Raw genomic sequence first — 18701 nt, forward strand, 5'->3', positions numbered from 1 at the left:
CCCCCTGAAGTACTGAGATTTTTTTCTGGAGTCTTGAATATCATTTATATCTGTTGTTTCATTTATATCTGGGGTTCTGTTACTCTGTCATTCTATTTGGGGACAGTTAAAAAAGGGGCCACTATTTCATATGCCTTTGGAGTTCAGTATCTGGCATTACCTTTGAACCTAGTGCTAACTGCAGTGAGGCGCAGTAAGCACAATGGAGTTTGTGTTCCTGATGTGCATGTTCTTTTTTCGCATGATACTGGTAATATAGCACATTTCAACTACATTCTCACTCTTGTCTTCTTAGCATCCGTGTAAAATAGAATATCTGAAAGTACATGTTGTATAGTTAGGCATACAGAGTGATGCACAGCAGATCACTTACCTACTCATTGGTCATGTCAAGCCTAGAATTACACTCTCTGTTTCTATTGATTTCCAAAAGGCGCTCAGTAAATGTAAGGCAGAAAGGAAGAGGGGCATGGTTGATTTTGCTCCATTATGCTAGGGACTTACCAAATTTCTTCTTGACACTAGAAGTCGTAAGTATCGGTTTCTTAAAATGAATGCTTTTCTTGGGTAAATCTGTGTTTGGTATGCTTGTTTAGTGGAACATCGATATAGGTGTGATCTCATTTAACTGCTGCTTAGAATTTTTGAGAGTAGATTGTAGGGGAGGAAAAATATTTCCTCTACACTCTTAGGTTCTACAGCTGGGATCTACAGAATAGCCTGACAAAGGACAGTAACAGGAGAAAGGGTGTATTACATATGCGTATGGAGGCCTTTACCCCAAAATAGGGAAGATCCAAAGAAACAATCAGACGTAGGGGCTTATATATCATTTTAACAAAGAGCAATAAGTTTGTGGAGATGTGACAACACAAAGAAAAAGGGGGTTTAGACTTTTAGGGGTGGTAAATTTTGGGGCAGTAAATATATTGGAGAAAGCTAATGGAAGATAAAGGTTATTTAGTAAAGCCCTGTTTGTGCAGACTCATGCTATCTCCAGAGATAAGATTCAGTCTCTCCTTCCTGATAAAGGAGTTGTGAGGGGAAGACACCTTCACAAAAGGAATTTTATGCTCTGCTTTCAGGTAGAAAGGGGAAGGGTAGAGACTTTCTTGTGTCTGTTTCTCCAATGTTGATTTCAGCTCAAAATAATCCTTATGCAAAAGGGCATGTTTTGGGGTGACATCCTGATCCTCTTGAAGATCATTAGAATCAAAAGCTTGGATGAAGACAGTTAACTAAAGAGTAAGAGGTAATTTTTGTGAAATGCTACATATGCAGCATTTTGTTAAAAATATGCATTGGTTAAGATTTGGTTTAGTCAACAATTATTAAATGTCTACAATGTGTGAGTCACTGAAAATATAAAGTGCATGCCAAGGACCTCTGCATGGGAGAAGGCAGAGATCAACCATAATTAATATATGTCCAAAACGGAATTAAGCATGTATTCTTTTCCTGAGAAAACCACTCCTTTGACAGTACTCGATGTCAGTTCCTTGTTTAACACCCATACCATCTCCTGAGTAAGAAACTGTGATCACTTTTTACTCTCCCTTCAATGTCTGCTCATTTACCACATCCTGCCCACTTGATCTCAGAAATGTCTTTGGAATCTGGCCATTCCTTTCATTTCCACTGCTATAATCCAGGCTTGATCTCTTACCTGGACCATTAGAGTTCTTTTCCCAGATTCCAGTCTTTCATCCACACTGCCAGTAGAATTACTTTCGTATGAAACACATCTGATCATGTTACCCTCCTATTTAAGCACTCCTTGTGGCTCTCTTTTTTTTCCTATTGAGTCAAGTCCAAATTCCTTAGCTTGACTCAACCTTTCAGAGATCAGCCTGACCCCAGCTCTCATTGTTATTTCCCACCCTTCCCTCTTGCAAACCTTATATTCTGAGCCACTCAGTTGTTCATTATTGTCCCAACAAAAGTGTCAGACCCTTTGTGGATTCTATTTACATATGCTACTCCTTTTGCCTGACAAATTTATTTTCAAACTCAGTCTCCTCACTGAAGCATTCCTTAGTTTGTTTAATGCATTCTTACTCATATCCTTCCTCATTGTTGTCATGGCACTTTGTCTATATTTCTGTTACCGTGTTTCCCCGAAAATAAGACCGAGCCAGACAATCAGCTGTAATGCGTCTTTTGGAGCAAAAATTAATGTAAGATCCGGTCTTATTTTACTATAATATACAACCGGGTATAATATCATATCAGATCATATATCATATCACATCATATCATATCACATCACATAATATATACCATGTCTTACATTATTTTTTGCTCCAAAAGTTGTATTAGAGCTGATTGTCCGGCTAGGTCTTATTTTCGGGGAAACACGGTAAAAGCACTTACTATACTATATCAATTTATAGTATAGTAAGATTTTATGTGCCCTTACTATGTGCCATGTACTTTGCTAACTGCATTTTACGTCTTATCTCATTTAACCTCACAATAGTCCTGATACTGTTGTGAGATACTATTAAGAACTCTGTTTTACCAAAGAAGAAGAGAAGGCTTAGAGATGTTAAGTAACTCACCAATTTCATTCAGTTCATATTAGAACCCAGCTCTGATCTGTCTCTAGAGCTTATGCTCTTAACCATTATGCTTTGCTAGTTGGCATCTGAAGGTCTGGCACCATGTCTTCATTTAGTCCACAAATATTTGTTGAGTGCCTACTGTGTATTAATGATTGCTCTAGGAATTAGGGATATAGTAGTGAGCAAAAGAGACACAAATATCTGTTGATACGAAGTTTAAATTCTAGTGGTTGGAGACAGAGAAACAAAATAAGTAAATTTTGTAATATGTTAGAAAGTGATAAATTTCATGGATAAAATAAAGCATATTAAGTGGAGACACAGGGAGTAAATAATGTGGACAAGCGAAGCTTCACCAAGAGGTTGTCATTTGAGCAAAATCTGAAGGAGGTGAGGGAGTGATCATCTGGCTATCTGGAAGAAAAGAGTATTCTAGGTAGAGTGAACAACAAGTGAAACTGCTATAAGGCAGGAGTTCTTTGTATTCAAGAAACAGCCTGGGTAGCTGGAGTCAGTGAGCAACGGGGTGTAATAGAAAATGAAGTCGCAGAGATGTTGACAGGGCAGTCATAACGTGTAGGCCATTGCAAAGACTTTGGCTGTTCTGAGAATGATGGAAGCTAATGGAGGGTTTTTTAACAGAATGGCGTAATTTGTTAATGACGTCTGTTAAAAGGCACATTATAGCTTTCAAATACTGAGAATAGATTATAAGGTAAGAAATGTCATTTATTTTGGTATCTCAAGTAACTAGTACAGTATCTGGTAAGTGCTAATAATATAAGAAGGCTTACAAGTTTTCATAGCAGTCCAACTTTAAAATGACATTTTTAGGTCATCAGGATATTAGAATATGGATTAGATATTAGATGATACAAATAGTATTTTTAGGTGTGATAATGGCATGGTGTAGTATATTTAAAAGAGGTAGTATATTTAAAAAAGTATATTAGTTGGAGATACATATATATTTACTGATAAAATCAGTGGGGTTCAGATCTTGCTTTACATGCTCCAGCAAAAGTGAGCAAATATGTGAAAGTGGGAGGAAGATTGATAAAACAAGATGAGTAAAATGTTGATGATCATTAAAGTAGGTGGTGGATGCATGGGGGTCATTATACTATTATATTAGTCTGTCTACTTCTGTGTATGTTTGAAATGTCCATAATAAAGTTTTATTTATATTTATATTTGTGTATGTAACTATATATAGAGATATAAATGTCTCTCTAGATGTAGATACCTATTTAGAGACATATGTAAATTAGATGAAATATATAATATTGTATTTAGTAATTCTACCTTTAAAAATCTATTATAAAGAAATAATCAGATACACCCAAAGATGTAAGTAAAAGGATTTTCATTTTAGTGTTCTCACAATAGCTAAAACTTGAACAAGCTAATTTTTTAACAACTAGGAAATAAAAACTAGGGTATAATCTGTACAGTAGAATGTTATTTCGTCCTTAAATTGTTTTCAGACACTATTTAATGATGTTAAAAATATCCAAAATAAAATGTAAAGTGAAAAAAAGCAGAATTGAGAAATTACACACAATATTATCCAAATTTTGGCTAAAAATATCTATAAATATTTATAGATAAAAACTTAAAGGGAATACACCAAATTATTGCATACAGTTAGTTATCTCTAGATGGTAGGATTTGGGGTGATTTTTATTTGATTCTGTATACTCCTGTATTTCTAAAAAAAAAAATTAAGTAAACTTATCTGCTTTTATTAAAACAAACAGCAAGAGATACTATAAAAGTTTCAGGCTTGAAACTTTTGAGTAGTAATACCCCTTATATTAGGATAAAAAATAGTCAAATGGGGATAAAGTTTCATGTTCCAGGATGTTCATTGAATTGCTATTTATTTAGGGAAAAAATGGAAATGTCTAAGTGACCAGCATATTGGAGAATGATTAAATTATGGTATGTCCATATGCAGTTAGTAAATGTTTTCAGAGTGAAATACAGAAAACACATGATGTAATAAAAAGGAAAATACTGAATCACGTGTATAGTATGATTTCAATTGTTTTTAAAAACAAAGATTGAAGGTAGTCAAAATGTTAGCAGATTATAGGTGGTTTTAATTTTAATTTTTCTGCTTTCTTTGTTTTCTGAGTTGTTTATGCTGAGCATGTATTATTTTATAATCAGAAAGACATTAAGTATTTTGAAAAAAAGGTAGCGTATAGGGAGAAGAAAATGGATATTTAAGGAGGAAATAAAGATCTGGAATTACTTCTGGAGGAAATATGCTGAGGATTTAATGAAATGTAAATGATTATTAAAGGAAAAGCTGAATTTGATGTAATGGGACAAGCCTATTTAGTTTTATGTCTTCCAGCAGTGCTCACTAAGATGGCAGCAAAATTAGGGGAAGTAGCTCTAGTCATCTAGGATCAGTAGTGCTTGGCATTTGTGTTGCTAGTCTATCTCTACAGTAGATGTGAAGATGTTTTATAAACTGTAAAGTTCTAGAAAAATAATACTGGTAGTTTTTAATCTATCGCCATGGCCACTGTCCTAGTTCAAGCCTTCATATTCTTACTTAAACTTAACTGATTGCTCTTTCTGCTTCCACTTTCTCTCTCCAAATCGTCTTTTACACTATTACTCAGCATTCTCTTTCTAAAGCACCAGTTAGATCATGTTATTTTTTCTTTTCAGAAACTTCTGTGGGCTCTCCATTGTATTAGAATATCTGAACTTTTAAGCCACAAATTTGTGGCTCTTTATGATCTGGTCTCAAAGTACCTTTCCACCCTAATCCCCTACTACATCTCCCTTTACTTTTTCTCCATCCTCATCATCCTACCCATCGTTCCCTAAATGAACAAGACTTAGCCAGCACTCTGTATTTGTGCTCATGCTACATCCTCTGAAATATTCAAGGAACAATCTCTGAACTTGAAGTTAGATGATTTGTATTTCCACTTTGGTTCTGCTGTTTACAGGTGGCTGTGTGACCTTTAATATGTTATTTTAATCTCTTTGAGCCTCATTTTTTTTTCTTAATTCCTTCATCTTCATAATGTTAATACCTAACTCACAGTTGTTAGGATCTATTCAGATAGTGAATACAAAAGCATGTTGTAAACTAAGTGCACGGCACACAAGAATGGCGGTGCTTTTTCTACCTATCTTTGTCAGGATGCTTTTGACTTCAAATAACAGAAATCTAACTGAAAATGGCTTAAACAATAAGGAAGCAAGTCTGGAGGTGAGGTGGTTCCAAGGCTGGCTAATTGAGCAACTCAGTAGTGTCATCAGGGACAAAGAATCCTACCATCTTCCTGCTTTATTATTCTTTATCTGTTGTTCTCTTGGGTTGGTTCCTTTCATGGTCCTACAATAGTTGCTGCACTCTTAGGTGTCACATGCAGACAGCAGTGTTCAGAGGTAGGAAAGAGGAAGGTCCCTTTTAGTATTCCCCTGTTTAAGAATGAGGAAATCTTTCTCAAGCCTCCCTCTATTCCCTCCCACCTCAAAAAATCTTTACCTCCTGACTAATTCATGAAAATTGTAACACGTGCCCATGCCTAAACTGCTCATCACTGGGAAAGGGAGTGAGCTCGTTTTGATTAGCTTAGACTGGTCATGATCATCCCCTGGTGCTGGCTCCTACCTCTCCTGAAGGAACACGTGCTCGAAAAAGACAGGGTGGGGGCTCTGGCAGGAAAAGACTGGTAGTACAAGGTCTTCAGGGAAGATCCTAGGTTGTTATTTTTTAGGTCAAGGAGGTGAAGAGGTGATTAGTAGATTCAGCATAAAGGGGAGTTTGCTTTTGGTACATCAAGATTTCAATCAAGCATCAGTACACGATGAGAGAACAGATGAGTTGGGAAGAGTATGAAGTTTTTATTTTGCTAATGTTTGTCTTTGTCTAAATAGGTATGCAGTGGAGCTGATGAAGACCCCGATGATAAAAACGCACCATTTCGACAACGGCCATTTTGTAAATATAAGGGACATACTGCTGATCTCCTTGATCTTTCATGGTCTAAAGTAAGAAATTCATATTTGAATTGTGAATTAATTCTATGTAACTATGACTTTAGGATAAAAATAAGTCTTTTATTTGTATGATTGTCACACTGTCTAGTGTTTGAATACCCATATATACTTTGTGGGAGTTATCCACAAATTAAAGTTAAAAAAAGAGAAATTTCAGGTTAGGCTAATAAGGTAATGTTTACTTTATATTGCTTATCAGCTTCTATCTGGATCTGTCTGTATACTGTACCTTTTGCCTCTTTGTAAAGTAATTTTGCAAAGTATCCTCACTCAGCAAAATGGATATGACTTCAACTACAAAGGTGAAATTTGATTTATCTTATCAAGACTGCTTTGGGTCTGATCTGCTACATTATTAATTTAGATTTAACAATTATATTTTACTAATCAATGATAAATCTTCATTTTTAAAATTTTTTTCCCTTAAAGCAAAATTATTTCAGAAGTAGAGAGGGTGTTTTGCCACTGACCAAGTATTTTCAGTTTTCTGAAAACTTAAAGAGCTATTTTAAATTTGATTTAAGGTCTTTGAAGCAGGAAGCAGTTTTTGGAATTTTTGCATGATGCCTTACACTCTTTGTATTAAAATTGGTCAGTAATAATAATATAAAAGATGTTAAGAATTTGGGGGAAAAGTAATATTTAAAGTTTTAAACTGAGAAGTCACCTGAGTTAACAAAAGACTCAGGGATACCGGTGATGTCCATATATTTTTACTATGTCAGGAGAACCTCATGTACCACAAAAATATTGCTGGTATGTTGGCAAGTCAGGTTTTCTCTGACCTCCAGCTTTGAATCACTTCATTTATGAATTGCTGCTCCTGTCATACTTGTTTAGATGTTCTGAATGCTTTTCATAATCCATCTGTCATAATGTCTTTCTCTAACCTCCTGGAAGAAGCTTGGGCCTCACATGGTAGGCTAGTTTTAAACGGATCCCTCGTATTGTCTTTGTATTCCTTCCCCATCCTGTGTGAAATGTGACTGAGTTGTCAGAAGATGGAAATCTAAAGTGTCCTTAATCTGATAATTATATTCATCTGGAACAAGAAGTACAAAACATAATTGGGAACCTTGCACTCATTTTACTTTCTTAAAGCAAACCAATATTTTTTCTGAAATGTCACACTAACTGGAAGAAATTAGATTTCCATTGACCACTGTATCAGTCAGCGTTCTCCAGAGCAACAGAATCAAGAGGATATACATACTCAGGAGGTTTATTTTAAGAAATTGGCTCACAGTATTGTGGGGGCAGGAAAGTTTGCAATCTGTAGGGCAGGCGTCACACTTAAGGCACAATGTCTTCTTCAGGAAACCTGTTTTTGTTCTAAAGGCCTTCATCTATTTGTATGCTTTTTTCTTAAACTTTCTTTTTTACTTAACTGTTTACCTACAAGTATGTACAATTCTAGGTCTTGTTTGCAACAGGATTCTAAGTCCCTACTCTAAGAGTAGGGACCAGATCTCATTTTACTGTCGTTTCTCTTTAGTACCTAGCACAATTGATGTTTATAGTGGGTTTTCTGTTTGTTGAAAACTTATTTTGTAGCAGGTACCAAGAATTACCTTGTTAATTCTTCCAACATTAACCTTCTGAGGTAGACGATACTTCATTTTGTAGATTAGAAGACTGGGACTCTGACTCGTCCAAGATCACAAAACTAGTTATGGTTAGAACTTAGATTTTAGTATAATTTCCTTGACTCCCAAGATCATGTTCAGTTTAAGAAAACTGTTTCATTTCACTTATAAGTATTTATTCAACAGAAATCTCTTGGCATATTAGGACAAGTCTTAACATGTCTTCAGCATCTTTATTTTTAGGGATGTCTTTTTATTTCTTTCATATGCTTAAAAGCAATGGACTGTTGCAAGAACTGAATGAAGTTAGTTTTAATGAATAGCAGACCATAGATTTACTGTGTTTTCCCGAAAATAAGACCAGGTCTTATATTAATTTTTGCTCCAAAGGACTCATTAGGGCTTATGTTCAGGGGATGTCATCCTGAACAATCATGCTAGGGCTTATGTTCAGGGAAACACGGTAGTTTTTACATAGTTTGTTTTTAATCAACAGGAAATATAAAGTAAACTGCGTATGCTCTTTAAAACTTTTCTGGAACTGAGTAGATCTTGAAAATAAAAATAACTGTTATAAGATGTTTCACAAGTTATTGTAAATCTTTCAAAATTCTGGTTTTTTATTTGTGAGGTGCACCATCTATTTAAAACCAGGTAGACCACATAAAATGTACACTTTCTAAACTAGCCCATAGAGCATATATGCACCATACAGTTATATATCCAAATCATTTTTTATGCTTCGTCGTCTTTTACATTTAAAGATATAACATTCTTTTATTGCTTTGAGTAAATGACAGAGCATCTTATTGTTTCTGTAACATGTTCTACGTAAGCACTCTGCAGAATGTGTAGTGGTTAGAGCCTGAACCTTAGAGCCAAACTACCCACTCTGCCACTGACAAGCTGTGTAGTCACAGACAAATTATTAACCTCTCCGCCTCAGTGTTCTCATTTGTAAAAGGGGATAATAATATACCTACCTCATATGGTTGCTGTATAGTGCTAAGAGTAATGTTTAGCACATTGTAAGTCCTAAATCAATGTAATCATTGCTTCAATTTGTTTAGCACCTTTATGCATACCAAAGAATACTAGGGTCTCATTTGGGTTTTCTACTTCAGTATAACTCGTAGTTCTTCCCTTAAATAGATTGTGTTTAGAAATTAAAGATCTTCTTCCAGTTAGAAGCTTTTGACAGATGGATGTTAAGTTCCTGGGTGATGGCCAAATCCGTTTCACTATGATCATCTAGCTTTGAAAATTCTCTGATCTATTCTGAGAGATTTGACAATTTCTAATCTCTAATTTTCTTGCCTACAGTATGACAGGTGCACAATAACTTTTCATTTCCATGCTGCATTATAGGGTAATCTTTTTGAAGGCATTTTTAAGTGACAATTAAGGAGTCCATGTGAGTTAAAATTCGCCAGTGTTGTCAATGTGAAAATAACTAAACTGAAGTAACAATCAAATTAAAAGATGCCTTATATTCATAGCTAAGTTCCAATATATGCAGGCTATAACCACTGAAGTACACCTTAGTCTCTGTTGTTGTCTGTCTGGCAGATTTCTTTTGACATAGATCATAAGATGCATCCTAATTCCAGAATAGGTAATGTGAAAAAGTTGTAGAATCAAAGAAATATGCTGTTTAACTGTTTTGGAAAAAATGGGATCTTCCGAGTGAATTGGATAATCTTTTGTTCTTCCTAATGCTGCATATAATAATACTAATAGCAAAACTATTGAGGTACATAAAACCAAAAGTTCACTTTTATTGTATAATAATTTTTTTCCACATGATGATAAAATAATCAATGGCAATTTTTCCATAGAACTACTTTCTGCTTTCTTCTTCGATGGATAAAACAGTCAGGTTATGGCATATTTCCAGAAGAGAATGCCTTTGCTGTTTTCAGCATATAGATTTTGTTACTGCCATAGCTTTCCATCCAAGAGTAAGTAATTGTTTATACATTTTTTGTTGTACTATAAGGAAGGTGAGGGAACCAGGTTTCCCTGGAGGGTAATTAGACTACAGGAAAAGAATTATAACAGCCACATAGTTAAGAACAGTATAATTTAGTGTTTCATTTTACTTTAAAAATGAAAAAGGAAATATTCTGCTAATCTGCATTAGAAGAAGTGGAAATGTTATATTCTAAATATGACAGTGAAAAGTAATCCCAAATTTTTAAAAGGACATGCAGGGTATAAATGAAGGAAGTATCCTATTAAAGAAGTGAGATATTGGAAATGGTGAGAGAAGAGAAGACAGCAGCAGGTGGATAAATGAGAAAGGGAAGCATATAGGCAGGAATAGTTGTGGGAGGAGGTTTGGGAAGGGGAAGAGACAAAGAGGAAGTTGTTGAAAGAGGCAAAGTCCAACATTTGTTACAGGATAATGCTGAATTCCTATTTAATATCTGGCAACATTGTTAATCTTGAGATCCCTTCTTATTAATTTTCAATGTAGAAAATTCGTTAATATCTTCCCTCTGGAAAGAAAGTATGTCATATGATTTCAACCAAAGGAGAAAAGTCTGCTGTCATGGAATCGCAGGCCTATCTTATGTCCTTATAGGATAGAGCCACCAAATGCGTAAGGCTAAATTTGTTTTAGTTCTTTATAGGGAAGTCACATGTTAGTTCTACTCCACTAGCTAGGCTGAAATAACGAGGGCTTGAGTTGACCCTAGTTGATGTGGGATTATTTTCTCACCCCTGCATTGATGTTATGATTGCATTTCAAATTATGTCCTCATCTCTGTTGTCTTTTTAATGAAATGTTTTAATTATAATCACATTTTTTTCCTTTTTCCCCAGATTAAGAGAGAAGAATGACTTTTTGTTCCCCTCAATATGATTTCCCTCCCTGGGCAAGCTTATAGCATAGGCAGTAATAATTCTGAACTCTTAGAAGACTTGGTCAAAAACTTTTTTAAAATTAAAAAAATGTTTAATTTATATTAATACCTCATCACTTGTAACCATCAGGCCTTTAGATGCTTCTTTCTGAATAACACCTCTACCTGTCACCCAAGATTGCAGTAAAAGGATGGATTTATTCCTGTCAGCAACTATGAGAAAAATCCTTCCTTCTACCTCTATTTTAACTATAATGTATCAGAGTGGAAAGAGAGAGGTATTAGGTGGTAATAGTTATCCACCAGAGAGGTATTAGGTATTATTAAGGCTTCTGTTTAGTCAATAGTTTTTCTATACTTTTATTTTGGAAACTGAAAAGCCCTGTTTCTAAAAATTCTACAGACCTGAAGAGTTTTTTCAGAGGCTCTAGGGAAGAATCGGGTGATGTTGACATTTTCTTAGGAAATAAGACTCTATTAAATGTTATCTGGAAGGAAGATGCCAAAGTTGTAAAATAAATAGCAAAATGGAGAGGCATGCACACACATACATGAGTACACACATGTGTATGTATGTACATAAATAAAATTCTGAATTGTAAGACCAAGATGAAGTGTTTTTACTTTTTAAGCTTTTCTACTGGTAGACATTGAGTCAAGCCTACTATTGCATAGCCGTAAAAATGCCCAGGTTATCCTTGATGGGCTTCAGAGGTGGGTAAGAAGAATAATCTTGAGCAGGGAAGAGACTGTTTCTTGTTTTGGCATCCCTATTATTTTATATTTGATGCTTATGTTACCAGAAGTTAGACCAGCTTAGTGGTAGGCCTTGTTTAGTTTAGAGCAGAGTTATTCAACCTTGACACTATTGAAATTTTGAGCTGTATAGTTCTTTGTCATCCAGGGAGAGAAGGCTGTCCTGGGCACTGTAGGATGTTTAGCAGCATTCCTGGCCTCTACCCACTAGATGTCACCCACCCCCAAGTTGTGACCATCATAAAAGTCTTCAGACATTGCTACATGTCCCCTGTGGGGCCAAATTGCCCCCCCCCTCCGTTGAGAACTCTGCTTTGAGATTGAGAATTTGATTAGTGAAGCGATTCTCTGCTGACATGGTGTTAGAGTTCCAAAAATTGACTGGTTCTGTGGGCTAACTGGCATGACTTTTTTTTTAATTAAAGTTTATTGGGGTGGGCATTACTGTCTTATCCCTACATGTGTCCTAGGGAAGTCTAGGACAAGTGCATCATTACAGGATGGTTTTTCTCAAAGTATGTTCCTTGAAGGTACTAGCCATGCTAGATGTTCCTACCTTGACCCCCTACCAACTCTCTGCAAAAGAAGTCCATGGTTAAATAAGCTGGAAAACACTACCTACTTTATCCCCTTTTTGACGATACAGAATGCATGTTAACTGAGAATCTTGTTTAATTTTCCATAACCCAGAATTTCTCAAACTTATTTGATAACAGAACCCTTCTACGCAATATACACTCTAACACATTATCTATTGACATCCATATACTTCGGGAAAAGCAGTTTATGGATATGCTAAGGCAATCAGTATGTCACTCCTTCAGATTGAATACTGAAGTTTCTACTTGTTATTTTTAGTGAATAAAATACCTACATGAAGAATACTTTAATACTTTTTAAATGAGATCTACATATTTTAAACATTTCTAATAGACATATTGATTTGCTAATAAGTTTTCTCTTGATGTGGTAAAATGAAAGCTTTCTCTTTTGTCACATTTTTAGGATGACAGGTATTTTCTAAGTGGATCATTGGATGGAAAGCTCCGCCTTTGGAACATACCTGACAAAAAAGTGGCTTTGTGGAATGAAGTAGATGGTCAAACAAAATTGATCACAGCTGCAAATTTTTGTCAGAATGGAAAATATGCAGTGATTGGGACATATGATGGCAGATGTATTTTCTATGATACAGAGGTAAATGACTATCTTGTGTAAATTACATAGTTGAATACATAATAAAACATTTTTGTGGTTTGGGGTAAGTTGGTGTATCCTCTCTGCACGTTAACTGCCCTATCTGTAAATTGGGGTAAATAATACCATGTCTGGCTGCAAGTTGGATCACATAATCTCTGAGGTTCCTTCTTATTCTGATCTTTTAAATTTGTGATTTCTTTTTAGCATTTGAAATACCACACACAAATACATGTCCGATCTACCAGAGGGCGCAACAAAGTTGGAAGAAAAATTACTGGCATTGAGCCTTTACCTGGAGAAAATAAGGTACTAAGTATTGAAAATAATCATTCTCTGCACTCTGTAGACTTCTGAAAGTTAGCTCTTAATATCTTGGCTAAGATTATTTTCCCTTTCCTATGGAATACTGCTTTTTCTAGTTTTGAGGTATATTCTGTATGTGTATACACCCTTTTTTTATTATAGCTTATATTAAAAGATTATACTTTTTACTTTTCCCTTGATTTATTTTTAGATACTGGTAACCTCAAATGACTCCAGAATCAGACTATATGATCTTAGAGATTTGTCCCTGTCCATGAAGTATAAGGGTTATGTCAACAGCAGCAGCCAGATCAAAGCAAGTTTCAGGTAAACGGCAATGAGAAATTCCCCAAAGAGGTCAGAACATTCCTTCTTTTCTCCCATTTTCCATTCATCTAGGCCTCATGTCTGATACATTCTGAGAAATGTGTTGCTGGGTGATTTTCTCATTGTGGGAACATCATAGAATATACTTACACAATCTTAGACAGTTACGTGGCACATGACTGTGTATAGGAAAAAGCATAGTACATATAGGGTTCAGCACTATCTGCAGTTTCAGGCATCCACTGGGGGTCTTGGAAGGTATCCCCCATGAATAATAGGGAACTACTATAATTACCCAGTAATTTAATTGGTAAAATTATCTGCTTCTCTCTTTCATTTCCTAAGGAGGTGTTCCTCCCTGTGTGGGTTAACTAGCAGCACAGTAACCTAGGGCTTTGATAAAAATACTAATGCCTCTGACCCCCATGTGAAAACTAGATGGTCAGAACCTCTGGAGTAAGACTAGGAGTCTATATTTCAACAAGCTCTCCTGGGTATTTTCTTAGGTATTTTAAAGTAGGAAGTTCTGATAGAGTGGAATCTAAAGAAAAAATAAAAATGAGTTTTTTTTTTCTTCCCCAAATTTAGCCATGATTTTAGTTACCTCGTTAGCGGCTCTGAAGATAAGTATGTTTATATCTGGAGTACTTACCATGATCTAAGCAAGTTTACTTCAGTCAGGAGAGATCGTAATGACTTTTGGGAAGGTATTAAAGGTAAGTAAATGCCTACTTTTGTGTGTCTTTTATTAGTGAATAAAGCTAAAGTGGATATGTACTAGAAGTAAACTTGTATAGGCATTATTTGAAAGAGAGTTTGGCAATTATAACTTTTTTTGCTTTGTGTTTGGCTTTGTTGGATTTTTCTATACCAAGGAAGAACTTATACTTGTCTAAAATTTGAGAAGTCATGAAATCTCAGAATTTGTGTGTGGCATTTTTTAAAGAAAATATTTCGGGATTTTAAATACTTCTTAGTTACTTATTTGCTAGTTTTTAAAAATATATTTGCATGTAATATACACTATTGTATTTTTTGCATATTACACTCTTTGTCTTGATGTTTAGAATTAAATTTCTTGGTTATTCTAAAGTAAAATTTTCCCCCAGCACATAATGCAGTTGTTACATCGGCCATCTTTGCTCCAAACCCAAGTTTGATGTTGTCTTCGGATGTGCAGTCTGAAAAACCAGAAGGTGAAGATGCTGAAATTTTGGATACCATGCCCTCTGGTAGGTACTCATATTTTATTTGTCCTACATTTTTTCTAGTCTGCATTTAGTAGCCTTATTGACCTAATATTGGGTATTAGGAGGTTTTCATGAGTATGAAAAATATTTTTTGTTGACAGTATAGTGGTTGTCAGATACCCGTTTCTGAACATTTCAGTAACATAGTTCTTGCAAGTTTTACTTCTTTTAAATTCACCTGAGAGTTAAAAATGAAAAAATTGAAAGTTCATGGTTTCTTTCTATGGGCAGCTGCTCTCCTTGGAGAAACATAAACAAGGCATGAAAATATAAAATTTATTGTATGTCTCTTTTAGACTCTAATTTCTTTGAGGACAGAGACTTTGGATGTCTTCTTTGTTGTGCCAATGTCTAGATGGTGCTTGCCTACATACAGTAGGTGTTTAATAAACATTTACTGAATAAAAAGATTAAACCAAAATGAAAGCAGTGTTCTTTTCTACTTGCCACAAATTTATAGTTTCTTATAGGCAGCTATTCACAAGCCTGTAATTTCTTGCCATTTGCAGCATATGCTTTGAGAATGAGTAGTAACCCCAGTTATGTAAAATACTTAGGTTAGGAAGTGAAAAGAAACCAAGTAGTATTGAGTGCTAATTATATAAAAATGGTCCCTGTTAGTCCTTAAGAGTATTGTAAAGCCATGCAAATTTGATCCAGTTGTTAAAACAAGTTTGTATTAAAATAAATCGCAGAATAGTTCATTAAATGTGTTTTCTCACTTTAGACACTACAGCCAGGCCTTTTAGAGACTTACAAAGCCACAACAGTAGATACAGTGTATAAAAGGTGCTTCTAAAAGTATTTGAGTGCTCAAAAGTTCTCAAGAGTTTTTATTTCATTTAACCTCAGATAATTTCCCTTGTGGTATTATTGGCACTGTACACTGCACTAAATATACTACTTCTATCTGTGAAGAAAAATTTGGATAGCAAAGATGAACTTCAGTCTAGCACTTCTTTCAGTTAGAAGATTTAAAAATAAACCGACTTAGAATTATTAAACCTTTACTAAATGCCTGTTTGGAAATACTTCCTTTTTTTTTCCTTTTTTTGCCCTCAGAATCAAATTCTAACTCATCTAACTTAAGTCATTTGGGTTTTTTCCTTTTCTTTTACCCCAGTGATACCTTTTTACAGTCTATACATTTCCTCTATACATTCTATAGAAAATTCTAGCTTTTAAACAATTTGAGGAAAAATTAAGAGTACTTTTCTTTAAACTTGTCAAAACTGTACCTTATTAAGAAGGTTCAGTTAATTCACTGAGTCCTTTTGAAAGAGGTATAGCTTTTAAAGGATCATACTCAGATTTGTGTTTGCTGTTTTGTGCCTGTCTAGGTATAATCTGAGAATAAACTCTTAAACCCAGGGTATGAGATTGTAAAATATATCCGATTGCGCTCTCTCTCTTTATTCTTGACATATTTGACAATGTAAGCTTTAATTTTCCACATGTGTAAAATGGTGATAATACCCAGTTTACAACATTGTGATAAGAATTAAAGACAACATATGTAAAGCGCCTGGCAATATGCCTGGCATGTAGTAGACGTTATCATTATCATCTTCGTTATTATTGTATGTTGTAAAGTATTTATATGTATATGATGATTTATTTTCTTCTCCAGCCTTTCTCATATCCCCAAATCCTTTGCTGCTGCTTCTGCTGCATATAGCACGACTTTGAGATATGTCTGAAGGGTAGTAAGGAATGTTCAAAGGCTTAGGATATGTTTCTAGCAAATCTAAGTGAAACCCTTTGGTCTGACTCATCCTTTGCACAATTTTCCAGTTAAAGTTTGGATTATTTTCTTCCTTACTAATCAGTCCTTAAATCTACAACCTTTGCCTATGCGTAATAGAGTTACTTAACACTCAATTTTGTTTGTTAAATGCTTTTAATGGCAAATGTAAATGTTTTTGCCATTCATCACAGCTACATAGCTCTTCATATGGACTGTAAAGGGGACAAGTGCTGGCAGCATTCATAGATCCATCATGTGTACTTCATTTCATGGCAGCTTTAGTATGTCTGCTGTACAATAAACCCTAACCATCAACCTCGTTAGAGAACCTGATAACAATAGACTTGCCCATCTGATCCCATTCTACCAGCACTCCAGTCCTGGGGCTGAAGAACATGCTAGCCTCTTGGCACAAAATGAAGCATTAGACAACTTAGAGGCCAAGGCTGCCTGGTAGTAAATCCAGGCTTCCAGGCCCCAAGGGACTGGAATCTCCCCAAGCCAAGGAAAGACCAGCCTAAGACAAGGTTAGTGGAAGTGAGCCTCAGAGAGGAGGAGAGGTACAGGAGGATGAAAGGATTGCAGGAGTGAGCCAGAAAAGAGAGACGGAAAAGGCGGAGAGAGGATCTTCTGCCCCAAAGGTCACGGGCATATGATGATTGTGGCAGCAGGCTTCATATTCTTTTTTAAATCAACTAAAAGTATTTTTTTATGCTTTTAAGGTATTATGAAGACAGATAACACAGAAGTTCTTCTCTCTGCTGACTTCACTGGAGCAATCAAAGTGTTTATTAACAAAAGAAAAAATATATCTTAATTTGAAATGCCATTTAAAATATATCAGTAAGTTTCTGTATGTATCAGAACTGAAAAAAATATTAGTGTTTCAGGCTAATGTCCTTTTTTTAATTTTTATTAGAAGTTGTTCAAATATAATATATTTTTTGAGAGGCAGTGTTAATGATCTAGTAAACCCTGGACTGATAAGACTAGAAAGGAATGTGGTGAGAATAACATTGCCAAACATTAGGCTTTACATTTTCTTATGTTTGTGTTTTTCTTATATAATTGTGAACATGCACAGGTTTCTGCATGAAAATATTAATATATTAATCACGTGTGTGTGCCTTTTGGTTACATGCACTAAATCTTAACAAAGTTAAATTATTTCAGTGGCTCTTTTGGCCTCTTATTGGGGAAGGAGTCTTGTTTCTAGCTTAAACAATTTCTTTTGCACAAAATTTCATTTTTAAGAAAAGTGGTATCTTTTGACTGAGTTATTGTTTTTAAAATGTTATATAGGTTTTCAATAGGTCAACAACCATGTAAATGGTTTTTATAAATTTCTCAATTTGGGGACAAGATTTTTTTGTGTGTGGTCTAAATTGTGGACTTAAGATTCTTTTCTTTGTATGTGTATATATAGAGTTTCATTTTGTTTTGTTTTTTGTTTTGTTTTGCCACACTGGAGCACAATGTTTCAATGTTAAGAATTCTTTTCATTCTTTAACCATGAGCACCAGGCTTTGCTCACTTAAAAAAAATTAAGCCGTATTAAGGAGTGAGTCTTTTTTACAATAATGTAAAAATGAACTGTTTACATTTTTTTAAAGCATTGTAGTTTTAAAAACTAAGCTGTTTTGTTTTGTGTGGTTGAATTTGAAAGCCTTTGTACATATTGATACAATGTACCAATGAAATAACATCTGGGGCATTGGAACCCTTATCATGTTGTTGATGGTTAGCATATGTTTCTGAAAATTAAATATGTATTATTAAAAGTTGGTCATCAACACTTGTTAAACATGTAACTTTATTTTCAGATGGCTTCAGTAATTTGAGGAATGTAAGAAAAACAAAGTCTTGTTTTATAATTTGATTTTCAGCAAGCAGAAGACCAAATTTGAGACCTCTATATTATAATGCATTAGCTACATACCTTTAGGGAAAATTTTTTTTTTAGTTCTAAAATGAACACTGCTAAGAGGTCATCAATATGCTTATATGTTCTTTACTGCATTTGTTTTCAGTATGTAAGTGAGAATATGGGGAGCCATGACCAT

The 18701-nt window shown here is 34.9% G+C and overlaps 1 protein-coding gene across 2 annotated transcripts in view; it reads left to right on the forward strand.

The window, feature by feature from the left end:
- WDR44 (WD repeat domain 44) overlaps positions 1-18442 on the forward strand; it is a 90686-nt gene extending 72244 nt beyond the window's left edge. The window contains exons 13-20 of one of the 2 annotated variants that reach the window (XM_019719134.3): positions 6477-6590; positions 10024-10146; positions 12817-13008; positions 13216-13317; positions 13526-13641; positions 14230-14357; positions 14751-14873; positions 17361-18442. In XM_019719134.3, the coding sequence (XP_019574693.2) occupies positions 6477-6590; positions 10024-10146; positions 12817-13008; positions 13216-13317; positions 13526-13641; positions 14230-14357; positions 14751-14873; positions 17361-17455 (993 nt within the window). In that variant the 3' untranslated portion in view covers positions 17456-18442. The remainder of the gene's footprint in view (positions 1-6476; positions 6591-10023; positions 10147-12816; positions 13009-13215; positions 13318-13525; positions 13642-14229; positions 14358-14750; positions 14874-17360) is intronic. The other variant, XM_019719135.3, reaches the window with a different exon arrangement.
- Positions 18443-18701: the final 259 nt, after the last annotated feature.

This window comes from Rhinolophus sinicus, chromosome 18 (genome assembly GCF_057876585.1).
Source record: "Rhinolophus sinicus isolate RSI-liver-muscle chromosome 18, RSI-T2T, whole genome shotgun sequence".
Classification (NCBI taxonomy): Eukaryota; Metazoa; Chordata; class Mammalia; order Chiroptera; family Rhinolophidae; genus Rhinolophus; species Rhinolophus sinicus.